Source organism: Salvelinus alpinus, chromosome 1 (assembly GCF_045679555.1).
Source record: "Salvelinus alpinus chromosome 1, SLU_Salpinus.1, whole genome shotgun sequence".
Taxonomy (NCBI): Eukaryota; Metazoa; Chordata; class Actinopteri; order Salmoniformes; family Salmonidae; genus Salvelinus; species Salvelinus alpinus.
The window spans coordinates 9,546,276-9,560,094 of record NC_092086.1 but is presented as its reverse complement, the minus strand read 5'-3'; the positions used below and the strand labels follow the sequence as shown (position 1 = coordinate 9,560,094).

Here is a 13,819-nt window from a genome sequence, read left to right as displayed (position 1 = left end):
GCAGGGAGAAGAGAGGGGGCAGAGAGAGCAGAGAGAGAGCATAGAAAAGAGAGAGCAGAGAGCAGAGCAGAGAGAGAGAGAGAGAGAGAGAGAGAGCAGAGAACAGAGAGAGAGAGAGCAGAGAGCGAACAGAGAGTGCTGAGAGAGCGAGAGAGAGCAGAGAGAGCAAGAGAGAGCAGAGAAAAGAGAGAACAGCAGAGCAGAGGGAGAGAGCAGAGAACAGAGAGAGAGCAGATAGCAGGCTGAGAGAGAGAGAGAGAGAGAGAGAGCAGAGAGAGAGAGCAGAGAGAGCAAGAGAGAGCAGAGACAGACAGCAGAGAGAGCAGAGAGGGAGAGAGCAGAGGGAGAGAGCAGAGGGAGAGAGCAGAGGGAGAGAGAGAGCTGAGAGAGCAAGAGAGAGCATAGAGAGTAGAGAGAGCAAGAGAGAGAGAGAGAGAGCAGAGAGAGCGAGAGAGAGAGAGAGAGCAGAGAGAGAGCATAGAGAGCAGAGAGAGCAAGATAGAGCAGAGGGAGAGAGAGAGCAGAGAACAGAGAGATAAGAGAGAGGGCAGAGAGAGCGAGAGAGAGCAGGGAGCAGAGAGAGGGAACTCTGTTGCTATAGTAACCCTGCATCACAACTCTGTTGTACAATTAATTTAATTGTTTGTATTTCATTTCATATTAGTTTCATGTTTCAACCAGTCGCAGGTTAACGTCAACCTGACAGAGGAAACGTAACATCAATAACCAAACTGTTTTCACAATTAACATGCTTTTCTTGTTTCAAGTATGTTTTATTATGAAAAGTACAATATATCCTTGTATACTTGTACAACTATGGAGCGTATGTCCATATATAATTATACAATTTGTTATTCAACATAAAGACAGACAACAAATGATCACATTGGTATTTTAACATTCTCACAATTATAGGAAGACACGCATGTGTGTGTGTGTGTGTCCACTGTGTGAGTGTGTGTGTGTGTGTGTGTCGAATGTGTGTGTGTCCAGTGTGTGTTTGTCTAGTGTGTGTGTGGGTGTGTGTGTTTGTCCAGTGTGTGTGTATCTGTCCAGTGTGTGTGTGTGTGTCCTGTGTCCAGTGTGTGTGTGTGTCCAGTGTGTGTGTGTGTGTGTGTGTGTGTGTGTCTGTGTGTGTCAAGTGTGTCTGTGTGTGTCCAGTGTGAGTGTGTGTCCAGTGTGTGTGTGTGTGTGTGTCCAGTGTGTGTGTGTGTGTGTGTGTGTCCAGTGTGTGTGTGTGTGTGTGTGTGTCCAGTGTGTGTGTGTGTCCAGTGTGTGTGTGTGTCCAGTGTGTGTGTGTGTCCAGTGTGTGTCCAGTGTGTATCACTGACAGAGGGACACTGAGTCGCCAACATCATAAAGATGAAACCCTGGATAGAGGGGCTCAGTGAATGTGGAGGTGAATGTGATCAGGTGGGTCAGTGTGTCAGAGGAGGCTCTATAGAAGGACAGAGTGCCGGCTGGCCAGTCCAGATACACTCCTACTCTGTGGGAGCTGGAGGGGTGGACGTCTATGGTAGTGGGATTATTATTGTGACAGGCAGAGTAACTGTTGTCAGAGCAGGTCAGACTCCAGGACTTGTCATTGTGTCCAAGACAACAGTCCTTAACCCTTCCTCTCCTGCTGATTCCTTTATATGTCACTCCTATAACAGCCCCTCCCCCACTCCACTCTACCTCCCAGTAACAGCGCCCAGTCAGACCCTCTCTACACAGCACCTGTCTCCAGACCTCAAATCTCTCTGGGTGATCAGGATACGGCTGCTCCTCTGTCCTACATGTCACCTTTCTGTTCTCCTCAGACAGAGAGAGGCGTCTGTCTACTGTGTTTAGGTCCAGTGTGAGATCACAGACATCTGATGGATGAAACCAGACACAATATTAGAAATCATCATCATTCACATTAGAATGTTAACTCACTTTTCACTAATTCATTTAATGTAGATGTTTCTAGGTATCAAAAGGAGAAGTTAAGGTAACTTGAGACTTGTTGAATGATCATATGTTATACTGTATGGTAATATAAAACACACTTATTCACATGAATTACACACACACACACACACACACACACACACACACACACACACACACACACACACACACACACACACACACACACACACACACACACACACACACACACACACACACACACACACACGTTGTCAAAGCAACTCTTTGTAAACGTTGGTGTCCCTGATTTCTGCTTCTGTAGAACTACAGCTGATATTTAATATGAACAAGTAAGTAATGATGGTGGTCTTTGACTTTGACTTAACTTGAATTAAGACTTATTCTTAGTCATATTCTTCCCAGCAGTCAACACTCACATTTTCTAAGCCCAGGTTTCATTCTGTTCTCTCCACCATGTTCCACACTGTAGCGGTAAGCAGAAGAACAGACAGTCATTGAGGGATACACCTGAACTCACACACACACACACACACACACTGGACACACACACACATACTGGACACACACACACACTGGACACACACTCACACACTGGACACACACACAGAGTGTGTGTCCTGTGTATGTGTGTGTGTCTGTGTGTTTCACACAGGACACACACAGTAACATATAACCTTGTCCAAGTGTTGGTCAGAGTGTTTGTCTTAACCAGCCTGATAAGTCCAACATGTCTGATATGAACATGGACATAAACCCTCTACATACTTGAGTTTCTCCAGTCTGCAGTGTGGATCCTCCAGTCCAGCAGAGAGCAGTCTGACTCCTGAGTTTCCTGGGTGATTGTAGCTCAGGTCCAGCTCTCTCAGGTGTGAGGGGTTTGACCTCAGAGCTGAGACCAGAGAAGCACAGCCTTCCTCTGTGACTAGACAGCCTGACAGCCTGACAAAGAGTCAAATCATATTAAAATCACACTGATATTCTTTGGTGGTGAAAATAGTGGCAGTATATTTTTTCAACATATTCAGATACATCAGTGTCCTGAAACCTGCCATATCTATTCATAAACTAATGAATGTGTCATTATTATAAATGATCATAATATTACTTGTAGAGAGAAACATTTATATCCTAAATATTTGAGTAGACTGACCAGACCAGTTTAAAAGCAGTATCAGTCAAAAGACAGACAGTGAGGTATCATATTTAGATTGTATTGAGTATACAGTCCACACCATATTTATCTTGACAGTGAAGCTAACATTTTAAATGTGGCTCTATACTCCAACATTTTGGATTTGAGATCAAATGTTTTATATGAGGTGACAGTATATAATGTAACCTTTTTTGGGGGGTATTTTAATACATATCTGTTTCACGGTTTGAAATAAAAGCACTTTATATACCTCGTCCCCCATTTGAATTTTGAATTTGTCATAAGTAATCTGACCAATTCACTTATAGTGCATTAAAATTAAAGTAGTCAAAAGTGTAGTATTTGGTCTGACATTCCTTGAACGCAATGACTACATCAAGCTTGTGACTTAAACTCGTTTATTGCATTTGCAGTTTGCTTTGGTTGTGTTTTGGGTTAGCTTTTGCCCAATATTAAAATGGTGGATGATGAATGGAGTAATCTTCTGTCTCAGTGAGTAGATAACATGTTTCTAAACACTACTAAATAAATGCTGATGATGCCATGATTAACACAAATCATGAATGAATCATTCATAAAAATAAGTGAGAAAGTTACGGAGGCTACAACAAAACATGCTAACCTCTCACCATTACCAATAACAGAGACTACAACAAAACATGCTAACCTCTCACCATTACCAATAACAGAGGCTACAACAAAACATGCTAACCTCTCACCATTACTAATAACAGAGGATACAACAAAACATGCTAACCTCTCACCATTACCAATAACAGAGACTACAACAAAACATGCTAACCTCTCACCATTACCAATAACAGAGGATACAACAAAACATGCTAACCTCTCACCATTACCAATAACAGAGACTACAACAAAACATGCTAACCTCTCACCATTACCAATAACAGAGACTACAACAAAACATGCTAACCTCTCACCATTACCAATAACAGAGGCTACAACAAAACATGCTAACCTCTCACCATTACTAATAACAGAGGCTACAACAAAACATGCTAACCTCTCACCATTACCAATAACAGAGGCTACAACAAAACATGCTAACCTCTCACCATTACCAATAACAGAGGCTACAACAAAACATGCTAACCTCTCACCATTACCAATAACAGAGGCTACAACAAAACATGCTAACCTCTCACCATTACTAATAACAGAGGCTACAACAAAACATGCTAACCTCTCACCATTACCAATAACAGAGGATACAACAAAACATGCTAACCTCTCACCATTACCAATAACAGAGGCTACAACAAAACATGCTAACCTCTCACCATTACCAATAACAGAGGATACAACAAAACATGCTAACCTCTCACCATTACCAATAACAGAGGATACAACAAAACATGCTAACCTCTCACCATTACCAATAACAGAGGCTACAACAAAACATGCTAACCTCTCACCATTACTAATAACAGAGACTACAACAAAACATGCTAACCTCTCACCATTACCAATAACAGAGGATACAACAAAACATGCTAACCTCTCACCATTACCAATAACAGAGGATACAACAAAACATGCTAACCTCTCACCATTACTAATAACAGAGGCTACAACAAAACATGCTAACCTCTCACCATTACCAATAACAGAGGATACAACAAAACATGCTAACCTCTCACCATTACCAATAACAGAGGCTACAACAAAACATGCTAACCTCTCACCATTACTAATAACAGAGGATACAACAAAACATGCTAACCTCTCACCATTACCAATAACAGAGACTACAACAAAACATACTGACCTCTCACCATTACCAATAACAGACTACAACAAAACATACTAACCTCTCACCATTACCAATAACAGAGACTACAACAAAACATGCTAACCTCTCACCATTACCAATAACAGAGGATACAACAAAACATGCTAACCTCTCACCATTACCAATAACAGAGGCTACAACAAAACATGCTAACCTCTCACCATTACTAATAACAGAGGACACAACAAAACATGCTAACCTCTCACCATTACCAATAACAGAGGCTACAACAAAACATGCTAACCTCTCATCATTACCAATAACAGAGACTACAACAAAACATGCTAACCTCTCACCATTACCAATAACAGAGGATACAACAAAACATGCTAACCTCTCACCATTAACCTAAAATAAAAGATGACATTCTGTCCTGTCACCTAATATGAAACATTATATCTTAAATCCAAAATGCTGGAGCATAGCACCAAATGTAAAAGTGTAAGCTTCACTGTCCAAACACATATGGTGTGGACTATGTGTGTCTGGTAAACACATGTGGATCTGGTGAACAGTTATCACTTGTTGACCAACTACAGGAATACTGACCTCAGAGTCTCCAGTTTACAGTGGGGATTCCCCAGTCCAGCAGAGAGCAGCTCCACTCCTGAATCCTTCAGGTCATTGTTACTCAGGTCCAGCTCTCTCAGGTGTGAGGGGTTTGACCTCAGAGCTGAGACCAGAGAAGCACAGCCTTCCTCTGTGACTAGACAGCCTGACAGCCTGCAAAGATTCAAATCATATTAAAATCACACTGCTATTCTTTGGTGGTGAAAATAGTATAACGTTGTAACATTTTCAGATACATCCTGAAACCTGCCATATCTATTCATAAATTAATGTATTATTAGTATAAATGATCATAATATTTATTGTAGAGAGAAAAATATATAGTACGAATAGTTGAGTAGACTGACCAGACCAGTTTCAAAAGCAGTACCAGTCAAAAGACAGACAGTGAGGTATCAGATTTAGATTGTATTGAGTCTACAGTCCACACCATATCTATTTTGACAGTGAAGCTAACATTTTAAATGTGGCTCTATACTCCAACATTTTGGATTTCATATCAAATGTTTCAAATGAGGTGACAGTATATAATGTCACCTTTTATTTGAGGGTATTTTAATATATATCTGTTTTACCGTTTAGAAATGAAAGCACTTCATGTATCTAGTCCCCTTATCTTACAAAAGCTTTCCAGAACTTGCAAAATGCTTTTTTCAACACACCTTGTGTCAATTGAAGCTTATCCTCAATGCTGACAAAACTAAACTAATGGTGTTTTCTAAAGCAAGAAATATTCCTCTGAACCTTTCACCTATTACTACCTGTCAGAGCATTGAGACTGTAACCTCATATAAATATCTTGGAATTCTAATTGATGACGGCCTCTCTTTTAAATTGCATATTCAACTTACAAAAAAATTGAGGCTGAAATTGGGATATTATTTTAGGAATAAGGCCTGTTTTTCTTTTGAAGCCAGAAGGAGGCTAGTATCAGCTACATTTATGCCTTTACTAGACTATTGGGATATTTTATATATGAATGCTTCTGCTCAGTGTTTGAGATCAATTGACACTCTTTACCATGGCACTTTGAGATTTATTTTAAACTGCAGAACCCTTACGCACCACTGCACTTTGTATACCAGGGTTGGCTGGCCTTCTCTAGTCTCTCGTAGGCTCAGTCACTGGTATACCTTTATTAACAAAGCCATTTTGGGTTTACTACCTTTTTATTTGGGCATTTTTATTGTTCAGAAATGTGGTGGGTACTCTCTTCGTTCGCTGGACTTTATCCTGCTAACTGTTCCAAATGTCCCAACTGAATTTGGTAAAAGGGCTTTTATGTACTCTGCGCCATCGTCTTGGAACGCCTAACAAAATAATTTCAAACTGGATGAACTTGTCCCGATTGTTATTTTTTTAATCACTGATGAATGATCTTGAGACTGACAGCCTATCCTGTCAATGTTTTTAATTTGCTGTTTTTGATTTTGTTATACTCTTGTGAATTCTATGGTTTTTACTAGATTACTTGTAGTTTGTCATGTTGTCTGTCTGTAATTTTTGTAATGACTTGGTGCTGCCTATCTTGGCCAGGACGCTCTTGAAAAAGAGATTTGAAATCTCAATGAGCCCTTCCTGGTTAAATAAAGGTTTAATAAAATAATACAAATTTGAAGAAGTAATAAGTATTCTGACCAATTCACTTATAATGTATTAAAGTTGTCAGAAATGTAGTAGTTGGTCCATATTCTTTGAACGCATTTTGAACGCATTAAACATTAATAATATTGAGTGAGAGAGTTACAAAGGTGTCGTGTCTTTGCTATCGTTAAATTGAAGACTTATAGTTTTTATCATAGATTCCTGTAATTAGGGATTACGCGATCACTTGAGTAATAACGTAACTAATTAACTATGAATTCGAGGGCACCAGGGAAAGTTATTCGATTAAAAAGTTATAATTTCCCAATATAACCTTTCAGATATTTTCATATCTGATCAATAGTCTTCTAATTAATGATTTATTTACTCTACCTCACGTCAGTCTCATTCCAAACGTCGTAAATCGTTGATTATCTGCACGAACCCAGTCTTCACTATGAGTCATCCATACATCAATTGTCTTAAATCATTTATTTATTACTAACTAATTAATTCACAGAAATGCATAAACAAACAAACAAACTTAAAATAGTTACATGAAATGATGGGAGCAATATGCCCTAGTGGGCTGAACCGGCATGGCGGCTGTTAGACAAGGGGAAAGTTGCGTTCGACTAAGAATTCACTACAGAGTCCATAATTATAACAATTTACATGCTAATCCTTACCCATGAACGCTCACTCATTCGGGAACAATTGCAATCAATATATATATAGTTACGCTCGGTGTGTGTGTGTCTTGATCGTTGGAGTGAAGTTAGTTTCTGTTGGAGTTCCTTCTGTCTCTGTGTTATTGTGGAGAGTTCAATCACATTCGTTATAGAATGGATGTTTCGGCGGTTGTCTTTCTTCGCGTTCAATGATACCGAATTCCTAGCTGCAGACTAGTAGTCAATATCAAAGACTTGTTCTCGTTCGTCTTAAGAGTTTAACCACGTGGTATGGTTAAAGATGCACCAATGGTACTTTAACCTTCGTTCTCCTCCTAATGGAGAAAAGCATGGTCTGAATGGTAATTTCTTAGAGTTGGCTTTTATTCAGATAGCAGAGAGGGGTGGTCCCATGGTCTCTGACCCAACTGGCTCAGGGCGGTCCTTGGATTTAGTTCAAATACAACAGGGAGTTGTATTTTCCTTCATTAAACAGTTCAAAATCATATTACACAATTATACAAACAGTATCATACTCACTCACTCATTTTCTACAACAAATAGGTGTAAACCTCATATCTGAGGTTATTATATAAACAGCGGTATGGTAATGTGGTCCCACAGTCTCTCCTGAGTTTCCCACGTGGTGACAATTGGACCGGTTCATAGCTGGACTGTCCACCGATCTTTCATACTTTTGCAGGAATATGAAATATGTTCGTACCCCAAGTTCTGTGAGGTGGAAGAGAATTATTTTGTCCTGAAAGTTTACCCTCTCTCTTAATACTGTTTGTGGTGGGGGGATTCTCAGGAATTTACGACATCTCTCTGTGATCACCGCATGGGTTGTGGTGGAAAGGGAGAGGCAGGGAGAGGGGGATGGGGTTTGCAGTACCCAAGCAGGCAACATCATGACAAAGGCTACAACAAATGATACTAACCTCTCATATTAACCTCAAATAAAAGGTGACATTCTGTACTGTCTCCTAATATGAAACATTCTATCTCAAATCCAAAATGCTGGAGCATAGCACCAAATGTAAAACTGTAAGCTTCACTGTCCAAACACATATGGTGTGGACTATGTGTGTCTGGTAAACACATGTGGATCTGGTGAACAGTTATCACTTGTTGACCAACTACAGGAATACTGACCTCAGAGTCTCCAGTTTACAGTGGGGATTCCCCAGTCCAGCAGAGAGCAGCTTCACTCCTGAATCCTTCAGGTCATTGTTACTCAGATCCAGCTCTCTCAGGTGTGAGGGGTTTGACCTCAGAGCTGAGACCAGAGAAGCACAGCCTTTCTCTGTGACTCCACAGCCTGACAGCCTGACAAAGAGATCATCATGACTTCACAAACACACTGTTAATTTAACACCAGTAGTGTAGAAGGACAATGGCAGATGCATTTGGTTTATTCTCTCAAACAACATATAGATTCATCTTCTGTCTCCTAGAACTGTATGGTCATAATGTTATACTAATGTGAAAATCAATGCATTTATTCAATATGTTACTCAATATAATATTATAATACATATTTTTCTCTAAACTTAATATTTCTTCATCATGATTAGTTCTTATATGTCATTTTATTTACTCACAAAACAGCTCTGGAGACTTTGACCACTGGCAGCAGCCTCAGAAGACCTTCCTCTGATCTGGAGTATTTCTTCAGGTCAAACACATCCAGCTCCTTTTCTGAAGTCAGCAACACAAAGACCAGAGCTGACCACTGTGCAGGTGACAGGTTGGGTTTTGAGAGACTTCCTGATCTCAGGTATCTTTGGATCTCCTCCACTAGAGAATGGTCATTCAGTTCATTCAGACAGTGGAACAGATTGATGCTCCTCTCTGGAGAGAGATTCTCCCCGATCTTCTCCTTGATGTACTTGACTGTTTCTTCATGGCTCTGTGAGCTGCTTCTTGTCTTTGTCAGTAGACCTCGTAAGTGCTTCTGATTGGACTCCAGTGAGAGGCCCAGAAGGAAGCGGAGGAACAGGTCCAGGTTTCCTGTCTCACTTTGTAAGGCTTTATCCACAGCACTCATGTAGAAAGTAACTTCAGGCTCATTTCTGAGAGGCGCAGAAAGGTTTCTGGATGTTGATTGCAGTTCATCCATTAGATTGTCATTGATGAATGAGAGGAACACATATACAGCAGCCAGAAACTCCTGAATGCTCAGATGAACAAAGCAGTACACCTTGTCTTGGTACAGCCCACATTCTTCTTTAAAGAGCTGTGTGCACAATCCTGAGTACACTGAGGCTTCATTGACATCAATGCCAGCCTCTTTCAGGTCTTCTTCGTAGAAAATCAGATTGCCATTCACAAGGTGTTGAAAAGCCAGTTTTCCCAGTGACAGAATGCTCTCTTTATTCCAGTGTGGACCTGTCTCTTCTTTCCCAAGATACTTTTCATTCTTCTGTTTGGTATGAAACACCACAAGGTGTGTGTACATCTCAGTCAGAGTCTTGGGCATCTCTTCTCTATTATGTTTCAGCATGTGTTCAAGGACTGTTGCAGAAATCCAACAGAAGACTGGAATGTGGCACATGATGTGGAGGCTCCTTGATGTCTTTATGTGTGAGATGATTCTGCTGGCGAGGTCCTCATCACTGAATCTCTTCCTGAAGTACTCCTCCTTCTGTGGGTCATTGAACCCTCGTACCTCTGTTACCTGGTCAACACACACTGAAGGGATCGTATTGGCTGCTGCAGGTCGGGTAGTTATCCAGAGGAGAGCAGAGGGAAGCAGATTTCCCTTGATGAGATTTGTCAGCAGAACATCCACTGAGGTTGACTCTGTGACGTCCCAACAGATCTTGTTATTCTTGAAGTCTAGGGGCAGTCGGCACTCATCCAGACCATCAAAGATGAACAGAACTTTGTACTTGTTGTAGATGGAGATTCCCGATTGTTTGGTTTCCATTGAGAAGTGATTGAGAAGCTCAATGAAAGTGTGTTTGTCCCCTTTCATCAAATTCAGCTCTCGAAAAGGGAATGAAAATACAAATTGGACATCCTGATTTGCTTTTCCTTCAGCCCAGTCCAGAATGAACTTCTGCACAGAGACTGTTTTTCCAATGCCAGCGACTCCCTTTGTCAGCACAGTTCTGATACGTTTGTCTTGTCCAGGTAAGGGTTTGAAGATGTCGTTACATTTGATTGCAGTCTCTGGTCTTGCTTGTTTCCTGGTTGTTGTCTCAATCTGTCTCAGCTCATGTTCATTATTGACCTCTCCTGTTCCACCCTCTGTGATGTAGAGCTCTGTGTAGATCTTATTGAGAAGTGTTGGGTTTCCTTGTTTAGCGATCCCCTCAAATACATATTGAAACTTCTTCTTTAGATTAGATTTGAGTTCACGTTGGCAAATCACAGCAAGCTCATCTGAATCTAGAAATAACACAGAGGATATTAACATTACGTCTGTTTTAATGCCTACAGTATTGTAGGACTGTTATAAAGTTTTACATTATTATAATTTATCCTCTTAACTGACTGTATAAATATTTTCATAATGCATTACAGACTGGTGTGACTGATTATATTATTATTGGTATTATTGATGGTATTATTAATGTTGTCTCTCTCTCTAAATTAATCACCATGACACATCCCTGCTGCTACTTGATGAGGTCACTAGGTGTTGTGTTAAGGCTGCTACAATATCATTGAGTTACACAGCTACTTTAGCTGGACTTTAGCTACAGCTTTTAAATGTTCTAAAACAGCATTCGACATGAGGCAGAGAGATCTTACATTTCTCCAGTGTGTCAGCAAGCTCCTTCTGGTTCATTTTCCTCAGGACGTGCAGTGTGATCTTCAGAGCCCCCTCTCTGGCACTGCTCTCCTGCTGCTCATCTTCAGCATCCACCACTTCCTTATCCTGCTTCTGACTCTCAAAGCCTTCTGGGAGTTCTGGACTAAGAATCCTCTTGAACATCTTCAGCTCGTTCTTCACAAATGTCATAATTTTCTCTTCAAGCAACTGAAATAAATCAAGTAAATAAGTTAAGCAAGAGAAGAAATGGTTTCTCATTAACAAATTAATGAATGATTGACAGATCAACTTTACTTGAGGTAAACAAAAACAAATGTACATAACAGGACCACATACACTGAATATGGAGGCCAGGTCTGTTTGATGACTCTGGGAAGACTGACCACTGAGAATCTGTGACTCTGATCTCTCCTGTTGGTTTCTGTGGACAAAACATGAGATTACATCTCCTCATCCAGGGAGTACACACACACACACACACACACACACACACACACACACACACACACACACACACACACACACACACACACACACACACAGGGAATGTTGTGTTTAATATTGTTTTAGGACTATGAAAATGGACAAAAGGATTAGCCTATGGATTATGAAAACAACAACAATAAATGGGAAAATGGGAGAGGAGAAATGACTAGAGACAGTGTTGTTTAACTCACTGACCATGACCCATGAGTTCTTCTTACCTTTGTTCAGTAGAAAAGTCTCCCTCTCTAAAGTTATAGGACGACCCATAGACCAGTCACTCTTCATGGACACACAGCTGGGTACAGGGGAGGCTGGTCTCTCCTGCTTGATTGGACTTCAACACAACAGAGACAAACATTACATCTCTCATCTACTCTGAGCTCAGATGGGGAAACAGAAGAAGAGTTTCATTCCAAAAAGCTATATATCCATTTTCAGAAATGTTCGTAAATTAGCTTTTATTGTTTATTAAAGAAGTTATGTTTATATATTTTTTGCTAAATGAGGAGATGGCATGTGGGTACCTGCTTCTATAAACCAATGAGGAGATGGCACGTGGGTACCTGCTTCTATAAACCAATGAGGAGATGCAGAGCGAACTGCGTCACAAATAGAACTGACTTCTAGACGCTCGTTGGCGCGTGCGAGCAGTGTGTCATTTTTAATAACGAAATTCATTTAGCGACTCGAGCGTTGTAGTCAGCCTCGCTAAAAGGCTGGTGTCGTTACTCTGCCTTCTCCGGGGGCATGTTGAGGTAAATTTACTAACTGGGAGGGTTGAATTATGTAATTTATTGGTGTGCTGGAAAACACACTCTTGTCTTTTATATTCCGAGGTTGTTTACTGCAATATCAGATATTAAGACTTTTTTTATAATGAATGTATACTAAAGTTGAGGTTTGACTAGTGATTATTTACCCGGTGTTCAATACCTGCTATTGAGGCGCCCTGAAAATAATATTCAAAAGATTGGTCCTTGGACACAGAGGGGTTAAACACTAAAGTTACCGTCCATCTAGTGAAGAGAGGAGAACCGGACAGAGGTAGCCAGCATCCGTCAACGAGAGAATTATGTATTGTTAGCTAAGTTAACTAGGATGCTGCTGGTATAGTAGCTAGCTAGCTTACCTAACTGTACCGACAAGCTTGGCTAGTTAGCAGGTCGTTCTGTACCTCGTCTCGATGAAAATGACGAATCCGGTGAACCACAAAATGAAACAAGGATAGAGAGTGAAAAGGATCTGGCTACACTCATACTGTCCCTGACCGTAAAGAAAAAAAGCAAATTGAACACTGATTTTCGTTGTCTCAAAACTGTAGTGAACTCCGTCGTTATTCCCCAAGATCACCTCAGCAACTCTGCGCGTAACCGGACAATATGCTTGGCGCCACACCGTACGTGGACAGTTCTGTACGGGGACGCGGACAGTTCTGTACGGCGACGCGGACAGTTCCAGAACGCGGACATGAGCAGTGCAACACAATCAACTAAACCCAGTCTTTACAGCGGGTTACATTAGTAATATTCATTTTTTATTATTATTTTAAACAAACATTCAAAGTTTTTTATAACAATGTTTTGAGATCTGGCTCCATATCGCCAAAGTGTCTCAGAGTAGAAAATTGGTCGTATAAGTGCTGAGAATAAAGACATTTTACACTTATGGGTATACATTAAAGCTATGCATGAAGTCTCTAGTCCCACCTAGTCGGCAGATATTTAGGACACCTCGTGAGCTGTCCTAAGTAGTTAAGAGTTAACAGCAGGTGTCTTGATAATACTATAGAATAATGCAGTGAGTCAGTGGTTCCTGAGCCACATGTAATTGCTTTGTAG

At 40.6% G+C, this 13,819-nt stretch overlaps 1 protein-coding gene across 1 annotated transcript; it reads right to left on the bottom strand.

The window, feature by feature from the left end:
• Positions 1 to 1,119: 1,119 nt before the first annotated feature.
• LOC139539836 (NLR family CARD domain-containing protein 3-like) lies at positions 1,120 to 11,684 on the bottom strand. Its single transcript, XM_071343176.1, has 6 exons — positions 11,474 to 11,684; positions 10,331 to 11,107; positions 9,316 to 10,228; positions 2,683 to 2,865; positions 2,334 to 2,380; positions 1,120 to 1,856 (listed from the first exon to the last, which is right to left on the bottom strand). Exons 1-6 carry the CDS (start codon positions 11,682 to 11,684, stop codon positions 1,324 to 1,326), a joined length of 2,664 nt encoding a protein of 887 aa, XP_071199277.1. The 3' UTR covers positions 1,120 to 1,323.
• Positions 11,685 to 13,819: the final 2,135 nt, after the last annotated feature.

Coding starts and splice junctions, on each gene's coding strand:
- LOC139539836 (XM_071343176.1), bottom strand. CDS start 11,684: ATGACATTTGTGAAGAACGAGCTGAAGATGTTCAAGAGGATTCTTAGT. Junction 10,229..10,330: donor GTACTTCAGGAAGAGATTCA/GTGATGAGGACC, acceptor TTTCTGCAACAG/TCCTTGAACACATGCTGAAA. Junction 2,866..9,315: donor AAAGTCTCCAGAGCTGTTTT/GTGAGTAAATAA, acceptor TATGATTTGACT/CTTTGTCAGGCTGTCAGGCT.